This window comes from Dipodomys ordii, unplaced genomic scaffold (assembly GCF_000151885.1).
Source record: "Dipodomys ordii isolate 6190 unplaced genomic scaffold, Dord_2.0 Scaffold1, whole genome shotgun sequence".
NCBI lineage: Eukaryota > Metazoa > Chordata > Mammalia > Rodentia > Heteromyidae > Dipodomys > Dipodomys ordii.
In genome coordinates this window covers 38262952-38286843 of record NW_012267217.1, presented here as the reverse complement: position 1 = coordinate 38286843, position 23892 = coordinate 38262952, and the positions used below count along the sequence as shown (strand labels likewise).

At 36.2% G+C, this 23892-nt stretch overlaps 1 protein-coding gene across 1 annotated transcript in view; it reads left to right on the top strand.

Moving 5' to 3' along the window:
• The window catches only part of Trak2 (trafficking protein, kinesin binding 2), a 57145-nt gene that overhangs the window by 17844 nt on the left and 15409 nt on the right, over nucleotides 1-23892 (top strand). Inside the window, exons 2-9 of the mRNA XM_013010098.1 lie at nucleotides 685-975; nucleotides 8489-8686; nucleotides 14196-14272; nucleotides 16019-16135; nucleotides 17311-17520; nucleotides 18173-18251; nucleotides 20677-20807; nucleotides 21474-21548. Coding sequence (XP_012865552.1) covers nucleotides 885-975; nucleotides 8489-8686; nucleotides 14196-14272; nucleotides 16019-16135; nucleotides 17311-17520; nucleotides 18173-18251; nucleotides 20677-20807; nucleotides 21474-21548 — 978 coding nt within the window. The 5' untranslated portion in view covers nucleotides 685-884. The remainder of the gene's footprint in view (nucleotides 1-684; nucleotides 976-8488; nucleotides 8687-14195; nucleotides 14273-16018; nucleotides 16136-17310; nucleotides 17521-18172; nucleotides 18252-20676; nucleotides 20808-21473; nucleotides 21549-23892) is intronic.

Genomic DNA, 23892 nt, shown 5'->3' with positions numbered 1-23892 from the left:
AGTTAAAGCCAGACATTGATGGCTTATTCCTGTAATCCTAGTTATTCAGAAGGCTCCGAACTCACCAGGAGGCTAAGACCTGAGGATCATGATTTGATTCAAAGCCAGCCCAGGCAAGAAACTCCCTGAGATTCTATAATTAACCAACAGAAAGCTGCAAGTAAAACGGGCTCAAGTGTTAGAGCATCAATTTTGAATGAGAAAGCTACAAGAGCAAGGGGACCTGAGTTCAAACCCTAGTACTAGCGCGTGCATGCACACACACACACACATACACACACAAAGTATAAATAGCTGCATTGAAATATAATTAATATGCATCTAATTACACTTTTCAAGTACATAATTCAATCACATTTGACATATTATCTATTCATCACCTGCTTTTGAAGCCATCACTACCATGAAAAATATGACCACACTCATCATTCCCTTTTCTCCTGCTTCTTAGTAATTCCTTCCCCACTTACTTTATTTTTTTCTAGAAGTTTTACAAAAATGTAATCATAAACCATGAACTTTGGGAGGTTTTGCCTTCTTTATTTCTTCTAGCCTAATTATTTTGTGATTTGTCTATGACATATATATTCTTAGCAAAACATTTGTAATGACACATGCCAGGTAATTAGATTATTATTAAAGAGCTTGCTGAATTCTAATCACTTGATCTGCATTTTGTTTTAGGTCATGACTACTGTCATGGAATGATAATCACATGAGTCCACTATTGCTGCAGATGTCATTTGACTCATCGGAGAAAGTCTGTTTTAAAGAAAATACCCTTATGACTGCATCCATTTCATTAATAAATGGCTTGATGGATTTCCTTTGCTCTGATTTATACCAAAGCTGCCCTTCTCAACCAAAGCAAGAAAGGATCCTGCATGAGTCAATCCCAGAATGCCATTTTTACATCACCAACAGGTGAAGAAAACCTCATGAACAGCAATCACAGAGACTCGGAGAGCATCACTGGTGAGTCTGATTGGATACTTTTGAAATTAAGACAAAATGTAGATCCCTTAATCTGGCCTTTGTAACTTTCTGTATAAAACTCCAGTCTCCCTTTCCAGCCTGGTCTCCTCACAGACATGTTGAATGAATCTCTCCACTCTTTATTCTTCTTTGTATTATCCAAATCTTCCTTGTACACTGTTTTCTATATCTCACTCCCCTGCACCCTCAAGTCCCTGCTGAGACAGAACTACATTGGACTTTGTAACTGCATCATTGCCTTATAGCTTCACAGGCCAGGGGTGGAGTTACCTGTGTTTGTATTCCCTGTAAGTACTAGACAACAATGCCTGGCATCTAAGAAGCTCTTGGGAGTTAACAGGTTGTTGGTACAACCCTTTGCTTTATTTACAAAGGCAAATCAAACACATTCATAATACTCAAACTTTTTTCCATTAGCCCACAAAACCTGACTTGTGTTTTTTTTTCCCTAGACTTAACCTGTTTCCCCAGCATTTTCATGTTTGCTGACGACACAGTGATATGAAATATGGAATGCTGCTACAAAACTAGTCTGGGCTGTCATAAAACATACAGTTAATGCATAGTATCACTCCCTAAAAATCCAAAAACTTCTGAAATCTGAAACCCACTCAAGCCAGCTTTATTAGCCTATCTTTATTAAGATACAGTGAAATGCAATTTTAAGCCTATAGTTTGAATTTTAACATATAACTAATTCAACTAAATGGTAGAATTCCCACAAAAGATCACCCCACAAAAGTTCTCATGCACCTAAGTCACTTCACTTAGCACTTCTACCTCTGGACATCCATCAGACTGCTTTTGCTACTCTAGAATAAATTTGTGTGATCTAGAATTTCAGGTTCATTGAATCTGTCTTTTTAAAAAATATCTTTATTGTAAAGATACTGTACAGAGGGGTTAGTTACATGAGTAAGCTCTTGAGTTCATTTCCTACTGAGCATTGTTACCCCCTCCTCTGTCTTTTTTATATAATAAAATGTTTTTGAGATTTATCCTCTTGGGATTAATATTACTAGTACATTTATTTTTGCTTCTTTGTCATACCTACTCATCTCTACTGCTTTAGCAGAAAAGCAATCAGAGATCACAATAGCCATTGTTTTTCTTATGCGTAAATTGCCTGGCACAGTTGTTGATGCTCTTCTCATTCTGCCTTGCTCCCCTTCACACATCTTCCATACCTCATTTCAGATGCTTTCCATTGCTGTACATTCAAGCTTGCTGTTCTTTTCTGGAGAATGTCTAATCTTTTCATCTTATTCATTGAATATTTTGTTTTTGAAATTATACTCCAGTTCTATTATAAATTTAGATAAGTCTTCTGTTTCTTTTGTATTAAGTCCACATTTCCTTTTGATTCTTTGAGTATATTGTATATTTCTAGCTGGATTTTTGTTTTATTTTTTCTCTCCTTTTTTTTTCTTGTGCCTATACTACAGCTTAAACTTAGGACTTAGGTATTGTCCACGTGAGCCACACTTGCACTTCCAGCTTTTTGGTAGTTAATTTCAGGTAAGAGTCTCACAGACTTATCTGCCCAGGCTGGCTTGGAACCTACCAGTGTGAGCTACTACTGCCTAGCTCGCTAGCTGTCTTAAAATTGTTTATCAATTCTATTGTCTATAATTCTATTATCTCCTGATTATGGACTTTAATTTGCTTATTTTTTGTGTAGCTAATAATTTTAATGGGAGCCTATTATGAATGCTACACTTTTACTTGTATGTGTTGAGTTGTCTTTCTTGGAAGAGTATTAAGTTTTCCTTCGACAGATTATTTGTTCATATAGTTATCTTTTTGAGACTTGTGTTTTTGTTATGTGGGTCTGTACCATAGTATTTTTTTATTCTAGCATTAATTTAATCTTCTCATCAGTGGCATGACTCTTCTGGAATTTCTACTGATTGTCTTAAGTATTCAATAATGTTTTTCTGTTCTAGCTAGAGATGAAATTATGTAGGCAAGTGATATGATCATGTGAAGATGATTTAAATGCAGTGAGAGAAGATCAGGTGGTTGCTTGTTTGTTTGCTAGCTTGCTTTAACTCAAGGCTTGGGCCTTATCCATTAACTTTTTTTGCTCAAGGCTAGAGCTCACTGAAAGCATTGGTGCTTTACCACTTGAGCTGCAGCTAGTTATTTGGAGATAAGAGTGTTTAGGAACTTTGCTTCCTGAGCTGGCTTTCAATCAAAATCTTCAGAGCTCACCCTCCTGAGTAGTTAGGAGCCACTGGCACCTGACAGTGGGCAGACCAGTTCTAATGTCATATTCAAGAAAAACAAAAGGAAGCCTTGAGCCAATTAGAGGCAATTTGGACTGGAAAAAAATAGATATATGGAAGAGATATTGGAGAATTAAATAATAAGCCCTTGTGCATTGTGCCTTATCAGAAATAAGGAAGTAAGTAGAAGGAGCTCATCTCAGTCTCCTAAATCTGAATTGTGCACTTATTTTTAAATCACTTTTTGGTGACTTTGAATTTTCATTGGATTTCAGTAATATTTTTAAAAAGAAAAACATGCAATGGAATAGTAATTCTTAATGAATATGATTTTATTTCTTTATTATAGTCTTGAATACCTAGTAGTCTGTTTTAGCTCCGCTGTATTTGTAGTCATCTTCTTTTCTAGAAGGCTAGAGATGTGACTCAAGTGATAGAGTGCCTGCCATGCAAGCATGATGCCTCCAATTCAGTGCCCAGTGCCCCGAAAATTAAATGAATAAATAAATCCAAATGACATGGAAGTATTAAAATGACAATCTATGTAATAGATGTGTGACAGGAAAAATTAAATAATTAAATGGAATTTGTACTAATAAAATTTGAATATATTTTTCATGACTTTTAAGAGATCTCTCAAGGTTTAAGAATTTTTTTAGTTATCTTTAATTGTTGTCCAAGGGGTTTCAGTTTAACTTGTTAGTTTGTGAGTACATTGCATCTTTTAAAAATATTTATTTTAAGTAGTTGTGCACAGGGGTTTCATTTCTACATGCCAAAGTATGAGTACAATTTATCTTTATCAGTGTCACCCTTTCCATCATTCTCCTCTGTCTATCCTGATTAAAGTTTAAATGTACTTCATCTCCTCTTTGTGGCTATGATATTGCCATTTTTTTACTAGACTTAACTAAATCATAATTGTGAGTTCAGGTCAAGTAATAGAAATTTGCCCTTTTGCAGTTTGTTTTCTTCTACTGTGCTTTGTTGCTCTGCCAGAGTTAGAATATGTTTCTTTATTCTGCCCACAAAGGAAATGCCAGATCTCTTGAAAGTAAGAGGGTAGATATGACATCCTGTATTTTCTCTATTTTAAGCCTTAGTATTTAAAACATGATAAAAAGAGATGTCTCCTTTTGTTTTTTTAAACTGCTGGTGTTTGGGAGGTGTTAAATGTTGGCCACTGTTGGGAACAGGAAGCCAGGAACTGCATTTAAAAAAAAAAAAAGCTCCAGCTATGGTCAGAAATATTGTGCAAGTGAAAGTAATGATGTGAAATACTCAGGGAGTGCCTCCTCGGTACCTTGTTCCTTATTTACTGTGGTAGATGATTCTTTTTATTTTATAGATTGTGGGAATTAAGGTTCAGATAAGAATGTTTTGTGTCTAGTATCACATAGCTAATGTGTACATGAGTCATATTTAGGAGCTATATGTGATGCCAAAGCCCATATTCTTTCTAATTTTTTTTATTGTAAAGATACTATACAGAGGGTTACAGTTACAGTTACAGTGAGGTAATGAGTACACTTCCTCTTGAACATTGTTACCCCCTCCATTGTTTTCCCCCTACCATCCCCTCCCTCCCTCCCTTCCCCGAGGTTCTTTTTTTTTTATTGTGATTAAGTGATTACATAATTTCTAAGTCACTAGTTCATTCTAACTTTCCTGGAGCAAATTGTCTATCACAGTCTGTAATATATAACAGTGTTCACATGTTATATACCATATTTGTGATCAGCAGCGTGGGGATATTTAGTAGTGGTTCAACCAGATGAGCGGGAGTTCTTTGTTTCTTAAGTCCTGTTAGTTTTGTCGTATCACCTAACATTTTGGATTTAGCATCCACTTATCAGGGAGACCATGTACCGTTTGTCTCTTCGTTCTTGGCTTACCTCGCTCAACATGATTCCTTCTAGCTCCATCCATTTCCCTGCAAATGCCATTATTTTGTCATTTCTAATGGCTGCATAATATTCCATTGTGTATAGATACCACAATTTTTGGATCCATTCATCTGTGGTGGGGCATCTGGGTTGTTTCCATATCCTCGCTATTGTGAACAGTGCTGCAATAAACAGTGCTGCAATAAATAAAATTGTAAACAGTGCTGCACGTGTCCTTGTATATTGGTTCCTGTTGTTCAGGGTAGATGCCTAGAAGTGGTATGACTGGGTCGTAAGGGAGGTCAATCTTTAGCTTTCTAAGGACCCTCCAGACTGCTTTCCAAAGTGGTTGTATAAGTGTACATTCCCACCAGCAGTGTAATAGGGTTCCTCTTTCTCCACATCCCCTCCAGCATTTGTTGTTGGCTGATTTGTGGATGTGGGCCATTCTGACTGGGGTAAGGTGGTATCTCAGGGTCGTCTTTATTTGCATTTCCTTCACCACCAGGGATGATGAACATTTCCTCATGTGTTTCTTTGCCATTTTTATTTCTTCATTTGAGAAGTCCCTCTTTAGTTCCCTTGCCCATTTAGTAATTGGTTTGTTAGGTTTGGGAGGGATTAGTTTCTTGAGTTCCCTGTATATACAGGATGTTAACCCCTTGTCTGATATATTGCTGGTAAATATTTTTTCCCAATTAGTTGGTTGTCTTTCTAGCTTAGTTGCGATAGATTTAGCTGTGCAGAAGCTTTTTATTTTAAGGTAGTCCCATTTGTCGAGTCTCTCTCCAACTTGTTGTGACCCTGGGACTCTGTTCAGGAAGTTCCTTCCTGTACCTATTAGTTCAAGTGTCTCTCCTACTCTGTCCTGCAGTAGTTTCAGAGATTCAGGTTTAATGTTAAGGTCTTTAATCCATTTTGAGTTGATGTTGGTGCATGGTGATAGGCTGGGGTCCACTTTTAGTTTTCTGCATGTGGCTGCCCATTTTTCCCAGCACCAGCGGTTGAAGAGGCTGTGTTTCTTCCATTGTATGTCTTTGGCTCCTTTGTCGAATATCAGCTGGCTGTAGGCCTGTGGATTTATTTCTGGATCTTCTATTCTGTTCCATTGGTCTTCGGGTCGGTTTTTGTGCCAGTACCATGCTGTCTTTGTTATTATAGCTCTGTAGTAGAGTTTGAAGTTCGGCATGGATAGCCCTCCCATATTGTCTTTATCCCCTAGAATTGTTTTGGCTATTCTAGGTCTTTTGTTGTTCCATATAAATTTTTGGACTGTTTTCTGTATTTCAGTGATGTACGTCATTGGGATTTTAATAGGAATTGCATTGAATTTGTATATTAGTTTTGGAAGTATTACCATCTTTACTATATTAAGTCGGCCTATCCAGGAGCATGGGAGGTCTTTCCATTTCCTAGTGTCTTCTGCAATTTCTTTCTTTAACTTTTTATAGTTCTCATTAAATAGTTCTTTTACATCTTTGGTTAGGTTAATTCCTAAATATTTTATTTTTTGGGAGGTTATTGTGAATGGGGTTGCTCCCTTTATTTCCCTCTCTTCCTGTACGTTATCAGTGTATAGGAAGGCAACTGATTTTTGTGGGTTTATTTTGTATCCTGCTATTTTGCCGAAGTGACTTATGATTTCTAAAAGTTTGGGGATGGAGTTTTTGGGATCGTGGAGGTATAGTATCATGTTGTCTGCAAAAAGGGATAGTTTAACTTCTTCTTTCCCTATGCGGATCCCTTTAATATCTTTTTCTTGCCTTATTGCCCTGGCTAAGGGTTCTAGGACTATGTTGAAGAAGAGTGGAGACTCTAATTTTAAGAATGAAAAAATAAAGGACAATACTTAAAGACTAAATACTTAGAAGACTTAAGTCATGTACAAAATTAATATGGTATATTAGAGACATGATATGTGGGAATTTACCACCTAGGGCATGTGGTCAGCCCTTGCTGGTAAGTAAAAGGGAGAGAATAACAAGAGGTGGCCTTGTCATTGAGAAGCCACAATGCTGGATAGGAAAGTGAGATACAGCCCAGTGGTCCTTGGTAAGTCATTCACCTTTAAGTTTAATTCCTTTTTCTCCAAGGCAGGATTAGATGGTTTTACAAGTCCACCATTGATATTCTGTAATTATCTACAGCTATAGCAACTTTAGACATGTTTTATTTTCTAAATTTAAAAACTCAATAATACAACAATAATAAAAAATAGTTATATTTAGAATGTTCCTCCACAAAATGCTAGGTGTTATGCATAAGAAGAAGTAGTTTTCATACAATTATGTTTGAAATTCAGTTTGCATAGCCATATAGGTTAAATAGTAGATACTGTTACCTTCTCCATTTTACAGATGAAGAAACTGAGGCTTGGATACATTGCTGGGCCACAACTCAACCCCAGGTCTATTTGACTTACAAATCGGTACTCTTTGTCTCGATCTCATACTAGATTTATATTATATGAGAGCTAAAGAGATTTTTTTAGGGGGAACCAGTTTCTGTCTCCCTCTTTCAGATTGTCTTGTAGGTCTTTAAACATTCCACATCTTTTTTTTTTTTTTGTCAGTCATGAGACTTGAAACGGCCTGGGCACTGTCTCTGAGCTCTGTTTGCTCAAGGCTCGTGCTCTCCCACTTTGAGCCACATCTCCAGTTTTCTGGTGGTTAGTTGGAGATAAGAGTCTCATAGGCTTTCCTGCCTGGGCTTATTTTGAACCACAGTCCTCAGATCTCAGCTTCCTGAGTAGCTAGGATTACAGGCATGAGCCAACAGCACCCAGCTAGTATACCACATCTTTAAAATAAGAATGGTATTTTTCCGTTGCCAGTGCTTAATAAACATTAATGCCATTTAAATATACTAAAATTTTTTCTGGATTGTTGAAGAAACACCCCATGAAGTTAAAATAATATTTTTAAGGAAAATATTGTCTCATGAATTTATTGTTTTCTGCTAATTGTTTTGAATTGCTTCTTCCTCCTTCCCCCAACACTATACTAAATAAATACTAAAATATAGATTTGTAAGAAGGAAATAAGAAATCAATTCCAGTTCACTTTAAACTTTGAAAACAATTATACTCACTAAAGAATGTACTTTTTAGAGGGAGGGGGGAATAAAAAAAAAGAATGTACTTTTAGATAATATAATTTGAGGTATCATTATTACTTCAAAAGTTCTTTTTTTAAGAAATCTAGAGAAAGACCAACTAGAGTACTCAATTTTTATTATTTTTTAATTATTTAATGAAAGACTAGAGTACTAGATTTTTAATAATTATGTTCCCTTGTCTGAAAAACTTAATTTCTCTGAATTCCTCTGTAGGCCAGTAAACTATACCATGTTCATTTACATGGGCTCTTTCCTTTCTAGATGTGTGCTCTAATGAAGATCTCCCTGAAGTTGAGCTGGTGAATCTGCTGGAAGAACAGTTGCCCCAGTATAAGCTAAGAGTAGACTCTCTCTTTCTATATGAAAATCAAGACTGGGCACAGTCATCACTCCAACAGCAGCATGCATCATCTGATGCCCTCTCTCCAGTCCTTGCAGAAGAGACTTTCCGTTACATGAGTGAGTACTTTTTTAACCTTTTTAGAGTTTTTCTACAAAAATAAAGAGCATGAGTATCATGGTACTGCCTTTTAAGACACTTGATATTTTTTGGCCAGTCCTGGGGCTTGAACTCAGGGCATGGGTGCTGTCCCTGAGCTCAAGGCTAGCAGCACTGTATCACCTGAGATGCAGCACCACTTTTGGCTTTTTCTGATTATGTGGTACTGTGGAATCGAACTCAGGGCTTCATGCATACTAGGCAAGCACTCTACCACTAAGCCACATTCGCAGCCCACACTTCATGTTTAGTAGCCATTATTCAGGTTTAATATACTTTAACTGGAAATGATTAACAAGAGATATCTGAATATAAGAAAGTGGCCATCCTTATGACTCTGAGTGGCAAGTGTTGCATGCATACTTAAAGCTTCCTTTTGCTTTCTTTGCTTTTCTTTTTACTTACTTTTTTACTCCAGATTTTCCTGTCTTTGTACAAAAAAGAGAACTTTATAAATGTAGCAAAATTATTCAAATTTTTACTGTATTATGAAAGTGTTAACATTTTTTATTATAGTTGTCAGCTTTTTTACCTCTTCCCCTATTAAACATACTTGCAGAAGTTACACACATTATTAAGGATCATAGTTCTTACATACTAGTTATCATTATATCAGGGAGAAATGCATGTACATTATATAGTATTCTTCATTATTAAAGATTTACCAAGAATAATGAGTGGTTGAGCCAGATTTGTCCTGAAAAATTATCATTTTTCACCAAGCTGTCAGAAATGAAAATAGAGGATTTTTTTGAACTTTGAAATATGGAGACTTATTTCCATTTGATCTCATTTCAAAAATCTCCATTAGGCTGAACTTACTTTATTTTTGTTATCTACTCTTTTTCTTAAATTCTCATTTATCAATATAGTATAAAAAGGTTGTGTGCATAGTAGCTGATATAATGTATTATACAAATCTGTAGGTTCAACATTGATAGTGCTTGTAAAATTCTCTTGAGTTAAATATGACTTTGTATCAAGTCATAAACATTTCCCCAGTGAGTGCTTCAGTAGTATTTCTAAGGGCAGATTATTGGTAAAGAATAATTAGGAAATACCCATTTTTATAGTAATGATTAACTTTTAGTAGTAGTTCCTAGAACTACACAGTTTTGGAGGGTTTTTAGAACTTATTTTCTTCTGGCAGTTTCCTAGCACTTTTTACCTAGAAAAAAAAGTAAACATTGTTTAAACTTAAATTGGAATATAAAGAAGCCAAAATAAAATTGCATTTCTGTTCTTAATATTTTTAAAATTTATTGTTATTGTAAAGGTGATGTACACAAGAGATACAGTTCATAAGGTAGATAGAGAGTATATTTGTTTTTGAACAGTGTCACCCCTTCCCTTGTGCTTTCCCAGTTTTTCCTTTCCTTCCCCACATTTTTAAAGCTACTTTTTAAAAGTAGCTCAATTAAGTTAAATTAAGGCAATCAAAATTTTAAGTTTTTAGTTTGAGAAGAGTGGTTGATTGGGATTTGGTTGGTTGGAAAAGGAAGGCATACTTCTTTTTGTTACCGTTCCTTTTTTTCCCCCTGAGTTTTCAAGTTTGTGAAAACTTTCAAACTAAAATTTTATCAAGTTAAATTCAATTTCTTATTATTTTAATAAGGTAAAAAGCATAATCCTGTCCTGTAGCCTCCTGAGGTGGTGGTAAAAGCATCATGATTAAAATGGGGTCATTCTTAGGATGGATTTTAACTAGACTATAGATAAAGATATGAAATTGTAAAAAAAAAACCTCTAAGACTTCTTTCAAAAAAGAAAAAAGATGAAAGACAAAGAAAGATGAAAAAGGAGGGAGGGAGGGAGGAAGGAAGGAAGGAAGGAAAGAGGGAGGAAAGAAGGAAGGAAGGAAGGAGGGAGGGTGGAGGGAGGGAAGGAGGGGAGGAAGGAAGGAAGGAAGGAAAGAGGGAGGAAGGAAAGAAGGAAGGAAGGAAGGAAGCTAGCTAGCTAGCTACAGGCCAGATGCTGGTAGCTCATGACTGTAATCTTAACTACTCAGGAGGCTGAGATCTGGAGGTTGGAAATTTGAAGCCAGCCAAAGAGAAGTCTGAGATTCCATCTCTTAGCCAGCCAAAAGCAGGGCTGGAAGATTGAATCCAGTGATAGAATGCCAACCAAACAAGCCTGAGGCTCTAAATTCAAACTGGAGGGGAAAAAAAAGACAAAGCACACACACATACATCACATGAGTGCACACACGCGCTCGTGCGCACGCGCGCACACACACACACACACACACACTATTAGTAGAATGATACAAGCCCAAACTTCAAGTATTCTATCCTTTTACTCTAATGGCACTGATTTCACTTAAACAATTTGAAAAATGAACTATACAGTTTATACCTAAGATAATGAAGCAAGTAAGCTAGGATTACAATTGATGTATTAATATTTTATCTCTGCACTGTAACTTCACTATTATTTTAAAGGTAACAATTCTTTGGGTTAATAGTTCGATTAAATATAAGTAAATCTTATTGTAAATTTGTAAATTTGCATCTTATGAATGAAAAAGATATGTGATTTACTTTATCCTTTAACAAACTGAGCAAAAAACAAGTTTAAAAAATAAGATTCCAGGTATTTTTTTACCCTTGCTCCACAGCTCTCTAAGATTTCGTGATGTGTGATTTTGAATAATCATTTCACACCTGGACTGGCCATTCCATGATCCTTACTCACAGACCAGTGGATATTTGTTCTCACTAAAGTGAATTTTAACACTTAATAAAAAGATGATGGCACATGCAGAAATTCATTTCCCTTATGTAACATGAAGAAATTTAAAGAACTGTGAAAAGAAAATGTGATTGTGGGCAGTACTTGGGTTGGAACCATTTCACATGAATGAATGGAGGACGCCATAGTTCTTTGAAGTCACCCAAGCCAGAAAGAGATTATTTGCTTTAAAATATTATAGGTATAATATTTTTTTAAGTAAGTGGGTCCAAAAGCAATTCTATCTCAGTCCTTGCTGCACACACTCACGTCTCAAGATGCTCAACGAATGCCTTACATGCACAACAGGTGACTCAAAGTTTTCCTAATTTTTGTTAAAAGTAAACCTCACAATGAGCTATTGTGTGAGCCATGTAATCAGGACACACAGGATAGGATGCCTTTTGTTCATTATTGTCACTGCTAGAAATAGAAACCTGGATCTGCCTTTTTGAAAACTTTATTTTGGAATGAAAGACTACCTATATTAGTCTGTAAGGCATAAAGTTGGGGTTGGGGAGGGGGCAAGTGCACACTTGCCTTTTGGTTTGGTTTGGTTTCTCTCTCAGACTGGCTTGGAACTCACCTTATATTCCAGGCTGGCATCAAACTTAGCTATCCTCCTCCCTCTTTCTAAGCACTGGGATTTCAGGCTCCACCACACCTACAGATTTTGTATGTTCTATTTAATGTGATCTTTCTCAAAATGTGGATCCCCACCATCAGTATCACTTGGGAGCTTGTTTGAAGTACACGTTCTTGGGCCAACGGTGGGACTAGCACTCTGTTTTGACATGCGCTAATGCTGTTATACACATCCAAGTGTGAGAACCACAGACAGACAATGTTGTTGTCAACCAAAACTAAGCACCATTTCTCAATGACATTAATTTGGAGAATTAAGGAATTAGGAAGTATATACAATTTTGCAGAGATACACACTAGTAGAAATTATTTCTTCTCATTCATAGATAGACTTTCCAGCACACTGCCCTCAAAATCTTGTAATGGCAGGAAAAGAGATGACTAATAATGTTCAGAAAACATTTAATCAAAAGCCACATCCTAAAGGTTAGCAGATTTATAACCTCCTTGGTCAGAACTCTCAATCACTGCACTGATTGCCTAGCACATTGTTGTAGCATGAATTGCCAAATCTCCTGCACACTATACACTAAGTTTATACTGTCCTTGGGACAATAGAGGAATCTGTCCCTTTCATGATAATCCATAGGACTTATTTCTCCCCTGAGCTCCATTGAGAAAGGCTGCTCTAAATGGTGTGTCATCAATCTTCCTTTGCTAAGTTCTTTTGAAGGCAGTTTTTTATGTTGAAGAAATGTTCTCCATAATATAGCACCAAGAGCTACAGTCATGTTTGGGTTTCATTTTATTTCTGTGGTTGTTGTTTTGGATTTTGTTATGGGAAGTTTGGATAGGCATAAAAGATAGTGCTTTTTTTGGTAGTACTGGGATTTGAACTCAAGGCTTCAAACATGCTATGCATGTACTCTACTACTTTAACTGTGACTTCATCCCTTTTACTTTAGTTCATTTTTCAGGATACAGTCTCATTTTTACCCCTTCTAGTCCCACATTACAATCCTCCTACTTCTGCATCCCCTAGAATTACAGGCTCGTAGCATGTATTTTTAGTCTTACTCCATTCTTTGTTTTTTCATTGACTCTGAACCATAATTCTGCCATCTTCACCTCTCAACAAGTTAGAATTCCTTATGAACTTCGGCACTTCTGGTAAAGGGACTATGAAAGAACTGTGGAGCACTATCATATAAATAACAAAATATTACTAAAAATAGAGTAACATTAATATTTCCCATTCTGGTAATAATCTGAGATTGAAGTATTTGATACAAAGTATGCAGGGATAAAATATAACTTAAAGAGAACAATTTATGTATTTTAATACACAAATACACACACAGGCTGGCTTCAAACTTGAAATCTTCCTGCCTCAGCCTTCAAAGTGCTGGGATTACAAGTATATGCCACCACACCCAAGCTGATATGTAATATTTTCTAAGAGTTAAGGAAGTTTATGTCAGAAAATAAGAAGTGTTGCTCAGTTCTCTATCATTTAACATATTTTTACGTTAGCAATTGAAAATTGAACGAAACATGGGTTTTTAAACTAAAGATAGTCTACTTGCCTATCTCAGTATATGGTTTTGAAGCATTCAGTTTTAAGGTCTAATTTTAAGGGCTTTGCTCTGAGTACTTTTTGGATCATCTCGAGAATCATTCCTTTATCATTACAGTATTGGGTTGAAGAAAAGAACACAAAATAATTAGGCTACACAGAGGAAACTATAATTTTCCTGTCTCCATGGTGAATGACTAAAGTGGCCCAGTCTTTGGGGCTCTGTAATCTATAGGCTACTTTATCTAAAAGGTGAGATTTTGAGAATTATGGTTGCACTAACTTTATCATAAGAAATATTTGCATTTTAAAATTCATCTTTGCCTTATGAAACTAATTAACAAGAGTTTCTATTTTATTCAGATTATAATAACACTTATTATTCATAGAAAATTAGGGGAGGAAACAGAAAATAGTACATTACCATAGTCCCTTACTCAGAGGTAACCACTACTAACAAACATTTTCATATGTATCCTCCCAGCCTGAATATTTTGTTGTTTGTTATCTTTTGATTCTTGTGGATGTTCTTCTATTATTCCTAAAGATTTTAAATCATTGATTTTTATCTATCTTAGTTTTAGGCACAGACAGGGTGGAGCAGATGACTAAAACGTACAATGACATCGACATGGTTACTCATCTCCTCGCAGAGGTAGGAATATATTTTTAATTTGGTATAAAAAGCTAAAAGTTGATCATTGGAATCGGTATACCCAGTTCACATATCAGATGAAAATTGATATCTGTGCTGTGTGTATCCATCTGAAACAGCTGGACACCAGATGACATTCCAGAGTTGTAAAGGACTGATTAATTAATTGGTAGATTGATTGATACAGTACTAGCTGGCCTCCTTGTGAAAACAAAATTGTCATAAAATTATTCTTGCTGTTATTCATGCTGGAGCAGAGTTGCTCATTCAGAAAGCACCTCCAAATCAACGTACCAGTTTGGAATATATCCCTTCTTGCTGTTAGTTTAGGCTACTAAAGAGGTAACTTTTTCCATACCATGTATAATACACATAGTATGTCCCTTCCGGTTGGCAATCAATAGTGTTCTCTTTTGCACTTCAGTTTCATTTGATCTTGAGGAAGACTTTCTCTTTGATATATAGTTCTCTCCTTCTAGCTTCCAAGAATGATTTCCACATTGCTGCCAGCTTCTATTTAAAATGAGATAAATGGTCTTGAGATAAATGGTCTTGAAATAAGTAGATAATTATCATTTTCATGTCCTATGAAAGAAATAGAATTTTAACTTCACTCTGATCATGATTAATGTAAACAGAGCTCATAGCCATATAGAAGGAAGTTACATGTACATTAACAGCTGTCCATCCTACAAATAAAATCCTTACTCCCACCAGTGGGATTTCTGTGCCCTTACTAAATGTCACGCCAACTCAGAAAGACTGCCTCTGAAGAGAAGCCTGTTCTTGTAAGGCCTCCCTGCATCATCACCAGCTTTAGCCTCCTTTCTCTATATTCAAGGCAAAACCCTATAGCTTCAAAATTTCTAATCTTTTATACCTTATTTTATTTCAGACCATTATTCTTACAACTGTTGTCAAGAGGACTCATCATTTTTATAGTTATCAACATCAGTCATCATTCTTTTTTTTTTTTTTTTTTGGTCCAGTCGTGGGGCCTGAACTCTGGGCCTGGGCACTGTCCCTCAGCTCTTCAGTTCAAAGCTAGCGCTCTACCACTTGAGCCACAGCGCCACTTCCGGCTTTTTTCTTTTTGCTTATATGGTGCTGAGGAATCGAACCCAGGGCCTCATGCATGCAAGGCAAGCACTCTACCACTGAGCCACCTTCCCAGCCCCTCAGTCATCATTCTTATAGTTATCAATAGGCCTCTTGGCTCTGCTTTCCTATAAACCACTGGCAGTGAATGCATATAATCTTTGTCATAATGGAATTATTTTCAACATCCTTTTCTTAAATCTAGATCTATCTATCCATCTATCTCTATATATATTGTAAAGGCGATGAACGGGGGTTACAATTACATACATAGGTAATGTACATTTCTGGTTCTAATTCTGTGTCATTATCATGCTTAATACACTGTTGTACTCACCAAGTATCTCTTCTTCCTTTTCCTCTTCCCTTCTTTTTCATCTTCCTCTTCCTCCTTCTTCCACAAAGTTAATGAGTGTTAGGGGCTAATGATTAGAATTACCAATAAAATCATACTTCCTATCAAGAAAAGAGATGACACCTTGCATTTGTAACTACAACTGTCTATTTGACCAGTATTAAACACTACATGAGTGCCCGGTCCTGTGTTCATTTGTGGTATATGGGCATTAAAATGAACCTTGTTGCTTTACAAGAGATTACTTTTGAGTTTAGCAGAATTTCTAAACCACATCTATGTTTGTTTGACAGAGGGATCGTGATTTGGAGTTAGCCGCTCGAATTGGACAAGCTCTCTTAAAGCGGAATCACGTCTTATCTGAACAGAATGAAGCCCTGGAGGAGCAACTGGGACAAGCCTTTGATCAGGTAATTTGATCGTTACTTAAAACCTGAAATAATTAGGTCTTATGCAATGAAGAAATGTATTTCTCCTGGGTAACCCTAAAACACAAAGTACCTGTTGACTTTGCTGGCAAGCATTGAAATAAACAGAGAAATAAGATGTTATTGTGTGGAAGAACACTCACATGACTCTTAGTCAACTCTTTAACATCTATATTCAGATGCTTTTGGCACCCAGTTGAGAATCTTAAGTTTATTCTTGCCCCTTCATGTAGATTTTGTGTATAATCTTATTTAAAATTTGTTAAAAGATGGGGCTGGGAAGGTGGCTCAGTGGTAGAGCGCTTGCCTTGCATGCATGAGGCCCTGGGTTCGATTCCTCAGCACCACATAAACAAAAAGAAAAAAAGCCGGAAGTGGCCCTGTGGCTCAAGTAGTAGAGCGATAGTCTTGAGCTGAAGAGCTGAGGGACAGCACCCAGGCCCAGAGTTCAGGCCCCACGACCAGACCCCAAAAAAAAAACAACTTATAAAATTTGTTAAAAGAAACAAAATCAACTACCCAGATGTAGGTATCCTAACTCAAATAAAAAGCAGAAAAGAAACAGAAGTTTTGGAAATATATTTATTCCATATCAACAAATATTTGTAGTAAGATCTCCTTTATTGTCAACTTGAGTGGTTAAATTTTGAATTCTCTAGAACTCATTTTTTAAAAATATGGTTTTACTTTATAAATACAGTATAATAACACTTGGGCCTGTACATTGAAAATATTTATTCCCTAGAAATATTATTTCATAGAATTAATAGCATTATAAGTAAGACATGGCCATTTATAAAGTACAAGCTAGTGAAGTGAAGTCTATTCTGATACTTTGAAAATTCTTACTTTTGTTTGGTTTTGTGAGTGTATCATTATATTAGATAACATTTTCTTCCTATATTTCTGTTTTATAAGTTATAAAAATTGGCTTTCACCTGATTTACTCTAGGAAAAACTGTATTTGTTGAGCTAATGTTCTAAACAGTAGCTAAGGAGGTTTCTGGAATTTGTTACTCTCTTTTAATCCTTAAATTTAGGAGCTGATTTTGTGATTTCTTTATGATGAAAAACAATTGTTCCCCGAAGTAGAAACCATTTTACAAGTAAATAATGCAAATGAAGAACATAATTCAATCAAGTATTCTTATTTACAGGTTAATCAGCTGCAACATGAACTATCCAAGAAAGATGAGTTGCTTCGAATTGTCTCCATTGCATCTGAAGAGAGTGAGACTGATTCCAGCTGTTCTACACCTCTTCGGTTCAATGAATCCTTTAGCCTATCTCAAGGCTTGCTGCAGCTGGACATGCTGCAAGAAAAGCTCAAGGAACTGGAAGAAGAGAATATGGCTCTTCGATCCAAGGTGCATTCACACTAATTCTCATTTCCTTTATTTTCAAGCAGTAAGATTTAGGTCCAGGTAGATTTTTGTCCCTTGTTACCTAGAGCTCACTGAGAAGCGGTTAATAACAAATGGACAGATAAAATACAATATTCCCAATATAGCATATCAATCTGTGGAGGTACATAATGATTAAATGACTGTGAAGAGAGCTGGGTCAAAAAATTACAAGTTTCAAGTCAAGGAAGGAGTGACATTGTCCAAAAAGAAATATGCTCATTACCTGACATGAAAAAGTAACCTTTATGTATAACACCTTAATAATAACAATAAAAATATTTTTAAAAGTACCATATACAGGGACAAAATACAATTTTCTATGAGCTTAAAAAATGAGAAGACCAAAGAAGTCCAACTTGAGCATGTGACCTTGTTGCCAAGGGTAGAGATTCATCAGACAGCTGTGAGTCACATGGGGCATGACTAGTAATGTACAGAACCCTGAGACAAGTAAGGAGAGATGCTTGGTGACATCATTTCCCCTACATAAAGCTTAGTAAATTATGTGTTTTCTTATATTTGAATGAACTGTAATCTTCAAATAGCAAAGCCTTTTGTAGTTATTAGAAGTTACTGTTACATATTGGCGTTTTTGTTTTTTTTTTCCTTGAAGGCTTGTCATATAAAGACAGAAACTTTTACCTATGAAGAGAAGGAACAACAGCTTGTCAATGACTGTGTTAAAGAACTACGTAAGTAGTAACAAACTCTGCCTTCGGGCAGTTCTTTGGCTATTTGGAGATACTCTTTGGAGATATTTCCAACTCAGAAATTAGATCAATGATGGCAGCAAAAGCAATTTAAATTAAGAAGCAATTTAAATTATTAATTGTCTTTATCTGTTTTGTGTTGCTGTAATAAAGTACACAAGGCTAGGTAACTTATAAAGAGGTTTATTTGGCTCTTAATTTTGGTGTCTGAATGTTGGTCAGAGTTCCCTGGTTTACTCACAACATGACAAAGAGAGAAAGGGAACTAGTCATGTATAGAAGGGGCATTTCAGGTCTTCCTTTATGATAATCTGCTCTCTAGAAAACTAACCCCCTGGGAGAGGCTAATACTAATTCCTTCTTAAGGTAAATACCTATGACCCAAATACCTTCCACTAGGCCTCACTACTTGAAGGCCCACTGCCCCGTACCACCACTAGTTACAGGCTGCCAACACATGACCCTTCAAGGCACAAACCATAGAAGTAACTGAAAATATTAGATATCACATTGAGCCTACAACCCTAAATAAGATACTATGTGTATTTTTAAGAAATAGGTTTGCCTTACCTTGTTGTCATCATTAAATAAAGACTTACATTTCTATAAAGAGGTATAGTCTGAAGGGGGTGGATATCAAGGGAAAAGGGTTAGACAAATAGAGAAGAAGAAGAGGAGATTGCATTGATAATATTCATTGTATATCCTAGGAAAATTGAAGGGAGGAGTTGGTTGGAAGACATGGGGGAGAATGATGAAAGGGATGATATCAAACTAACTAGTTGTATGGTAACCCCTTACTGCAACTACTTAAAAAAAATAAAAATACAGTTTTTTAAGGAGCTGTAGCGTGTTAGAGAAAAGGAAGCAAAGTTCTCTGTAGTACTGAAGATATAATCATAGAGACAATATGATTTGCCAAAGTCAGAAAACTGGCAAGTGGTAGAGCCAGGACCTAAAAGATAACATAAAATCCAACATTCAGTGAATCTTTACTCAGTGATAACTGTGTGGAATATAGGGAATATATGGGGAATATATTTTGGGTAATGTTTTCTAATCATGGCAAAAAAGATTTTCACAGATACTTAATTTCTTTATTAAAAGACAGCATTTTATGTTAAACAAATGATTAATTCATTTTGGCTGTGTCTCTTGATAGGAGACCCTTTCAATTAATAGAATATTAGAGAACCAGAAAGAATGTAATTGAATCCTTTCCTCCATCATTACTCACCTTTCATATTTTAAAAATCAGAAAAGTGGGAGTGAGGAGTAGTTGTGGAGGTAGGAGGGAAGGGATGGTAGGGGGAGAACAAAGGAGGAGGCAACAGTGCTCGATAAGAGATGTACTCATTACCTTGCTCATGTAACTGTAACCTGCTCATGTAACTGTAACCCCTCTGTACAGTATTTTTACAATAAAAAAAAACGTACAAAAAAAATCAGAAGTGCTGAGCGCCAGTGGCTCACACATGTGATCCTTACTACTCAGGAAGCTAAGAGCTGAAGATCATGGTTCAAAGCCAGCCCAGGCAGAAAAGTCCCTGTGAGAGTATTATCTCTAATTAACAACTCAAAAACCCAGAAATGGTGCTGTGGCTCAAAGTGATAGAGCACTTGCCTTGAGCAAAAGAGCTCAGAAACAGTGCCCAGGCCCTGAGTTCAAGCCCCATGACTGACTAAAAAAAAAAAAAAAAAAACAGAGAAGTGACTTCCCCTGAAAGCTCAGCTCCAAGTCTGCCTCCTTAGTAACAGACTCTTAATTTTAAAAAACATAATAACAGTGAAAAATAACACACATAATTGTGAAAAACGTATACATAAACAGTGAAGGTTTGTGGGGTTTTTGCTTATACTTACATCACATTTGTTATATGAAATAAAAACCCAATGGCTTTTTAGAAGTCCTGTTTCATATGTATGCAGGAATGCTGAGCTGTAAGAATTTCTGTACAGACCTTCCTTGCTTGGTTGAGTGCTCCTGAAAGTCTTTTACAAAAGCATCTCAGCTGTCACAGACCATTCCGTTCTGGAAATGTTCCTTTGTGAGATTCATTATGGTTAATTTTTCTTGCTTAGTGGAATTTTACTTATGTTCTTGAAGAGAAAGACATGATGAAATTACCACTTCGCATTCACAAAGGTATGTAATTCCCCAGCTCTCCTTTCTTCTTTCATAAAGAGGAGGCTTGGAGCATATATACAAGTCATCTCAGCATTCAATTACCTGTTCCGTATCCCAGAAAAACCTTTATTTTATTTTCTAAACTTACCTTTCAGAAAAATCTGTTAATGATTGATTGTCCAGTGCTGTTACAAATCAGACTTTAATATAAAGGCAATTTTTTTTGCCAATTCATGCTTTCTTGTATACTAATCTTTAAATTTTTATTTTTCTTCCAAGGAGAAACAAATGCTCAGATGTCCAAAATGACTGAAGAATTGTCAGGAAAAAGTGATGAATTAATTCGATACCAAGAAGAGATATCCTCACTCTTGTCTCAGATTGTAGATCTTCAGCATAAACTTAAAGAAGTAAGTTTATTCATTCTTTCAGCCAGTGTTGTCAAGCACTGACATAGTACCATGCATCTGCTGAGCCCTAAGATTCTGAGCAAAATAAACACATCTCTGCCTTTTATAAATGCTTGCTGTTTTAAATGATTGCTGTTTTATTCTTCTTTAAGCACTAATAGTCATGAATAACTACTTCTGTTTACTATTTCTCTATCTAACTGGAATTACCTTTTCCTCAGAAAGTTGTAGTGTAGATTATTAACTCATGCTCATTTTCCTTTGAATGTCTTGTGGTTTTTCTCCTCTGCCCATTTATGGCTTTTGAAAGATTTGCTTTTGTAGAACTGTGCCCAGAAAGAAACCTCTAACATGGGAGAAGGGACCAGGCACCAGTGCCTTGGCCCTATAATCCTAGCTATTCAAGAGGTTGAGATCTGGAGATCATGCTTCAGAGTCAGCCCAGGCAGGAAAATCTGTGAGATTCTAATATTCAACTTATCAGGAAAAAGCTAGAAGTGGAGTTGTGGTTCAGGTGGTAAAATGCTAGTCTTGAGCAAAAAAGCTCAAAGACAGCAGCCAGGCCCTGAATTCAGACCCCAGAACTGGCACAAAATAAACGAAAAAGAGAAGGTAGCTGTGTTACATATGAGAAGGCCTCACATGTCTCCTTTGATATGTTGTTAGCATGTGATTGAGAAGGAAGAACTAAGACTCCACTTACAAGCTTCCAAAGATGCCCAGCGGCAGCTGACAATGGAGGTAATGGCATCTCCCTTTATCTTGTGTAATCGGGGGGGTGGGGGGGGGTGAGTTGTTTTTTTTTATCTTTGTGAGTGAGAATTATAAAGGGGAGTTACCAGAAATTTTTTTTCCAGTCTCTAATTTTTTTTACCTGTCTCTAAACTAATTATGACAAGTCTTCCTGATAAAAACCTTGACATTTATAAGATTCTTTAGGATTTAGGACCTTTTTGTCAGTAAACTACCACAGAATATAAACAGCTCAACAGTTTTTAAAATAAGATAATTTCTAATGGTATTTTTACATGTCTGGAGGAACAGGAAAAATCTTATACTCTATCTATGTAAACTTTATGTATTAGATAAAACAGTGGCAGTTTGGCATGTGAGAATCACTTGGGATGAAGTAGTCTAGAACTGAGACCTCGGAATCACACTGCATATTCTAGAAGTCTTGAAAAGTTTTAAGCTCTAATAACTTAATAGCAGTTAGTGTTACCAAGCACAACAAAATTTAAATACATATTATCAAAACAGAAAACAGGGGCTGGGAAGGTGACTCAGTGGTAGAATAATTGTCTTGCATGCATGAAGCACTGGGTTGCATTCCTTAGCACCACATAAGCAGAAAAAGCTGGAAGTGGCGCTGTGGCTCAAGTGGTAGAGGGCTCACCTTGAGCTGAAGAGCTCATGGACAGCACCCAGGCTGAGTTCAGGCACCATGACTGACAAAAAAAAACAACAGAAAACTGAAGAAATACAATAAAATTTAACCAAGCAAACCTCCAAATGATATATTTTTTGCAGGTTTGTTACAGTCAGCTTTTTTAACTTATTGAAACTCAAAACTGTTCTAAGACTTTGATATCTGCTGTTTGGGGAAAAATGTTAAGATCAGGAAATTAGCCTCTTTGTGTTCCTTCTCTGTGGACTAAATGAAGAATGCACCAGACCAGACATTTAAGTTTTATTTTTTCTTCCCTACTTCATGATCCATTGGCAGCAAAACTCAATTTGGCAAGCTAGACAACTTAGAAATTGTAGGAATAGACTCCAATGTCCTTTTCAATATTTTTGTGACTTTTCAGAGATGATAAAAATCCTTCAGCTGAAGGCAAATGTAAGACTTCACTTTTGCCTTGTCTAAAGACAGGCTGAGGGGCTGATAATGTGGCTTACTGGTAAAGTGCTTGCCTGATCCATGAAGCCCTGAGTTGGATTCCTCAATACCACATAAAAAGAAAAATCCAGAAGTGGCATTGTGGCTCAAGTGGTAGAGTGCAAACCCTTGAGCAAAAAGAAGCTTAGAGACAGTGCCCAACCTCTGAATTCAAGCCCCAGGTCTGCAAAAAAAAAAAAAAGGCTGAAATGTTAGTCAGATTTACCTGAAGCTTTCTTACATCTTCAATCAGACTCCCCAGAGGCTTTTCAGTAATGTGAAAATCCTAACGCACTGTCTTAGTGACCCAGGATATCTGAATTTTGGATTTGTTCATCTGGCAAATTACAGAAGATTAAAATTCATGATTGTTATATTCCATATACTTTTAGAACATCTCAACCTTTTTTAGAAATGGATCATTGCTTTTACCATAGAATTGGAAAGTAGGGAGTGATAGAAAAGAACTGATCTATTTCAGGGTGCTAGATTTACAGAAGCACTGATTTTGTACAAAAAAGTTGTATTTAATAGTTTAAACCAAAAAAAAAAGTTGTGTGTGTGTGTTGAAGAAGAAACAAGCAAAAAAGTCAATGGGGAAACCAACTTTTATTTGGAGATACCCAGGTACCATCCTGAGTTTATAGTTTATTGGTCTAGATAATAGCCTAGAATGTGCATTTTTAATAAACATCTCAGCTTTGGTAATTCTTTTTTTTTCTTGTCAGTTGTAGAACTTGTATTCAGGGGCCTGACCACTGTCCCTCAGCTTTTCTGCTCAAGGCTAGCATTCTACAACTTTGAGCCACAGCTCCATTTCCAGTTTTCTGGTGGTTAATTGGAGATAAGAGTGTCACAGACTTTCCTCCCCAGACTGGCTCTGAACTGTAATCCTCAGATCTCAGCCTCCTGAATAGCTAGGATTATAGGTATGACCCACTAGTGCTGGTACAGCTTTGATAATTCTAAAATAATAGCACTTGAAATTTTTTCAGCTGAAATACACTGTAAAAATAGGCTTTTTTAAAAATCAGATTTGTGTATCAAGCTGTAAGAAAAGATTCTGAAACAAGAGGGAAAGGGATTATTTATTTTGGATGATTGCATTCCCTTGTATTGTCATTTACATATGTCATAGTGATGGTTAAAAGAAAGATTAATATTAGGCTAACACTAACTTGATGAGTCTATTGAACCTAACCA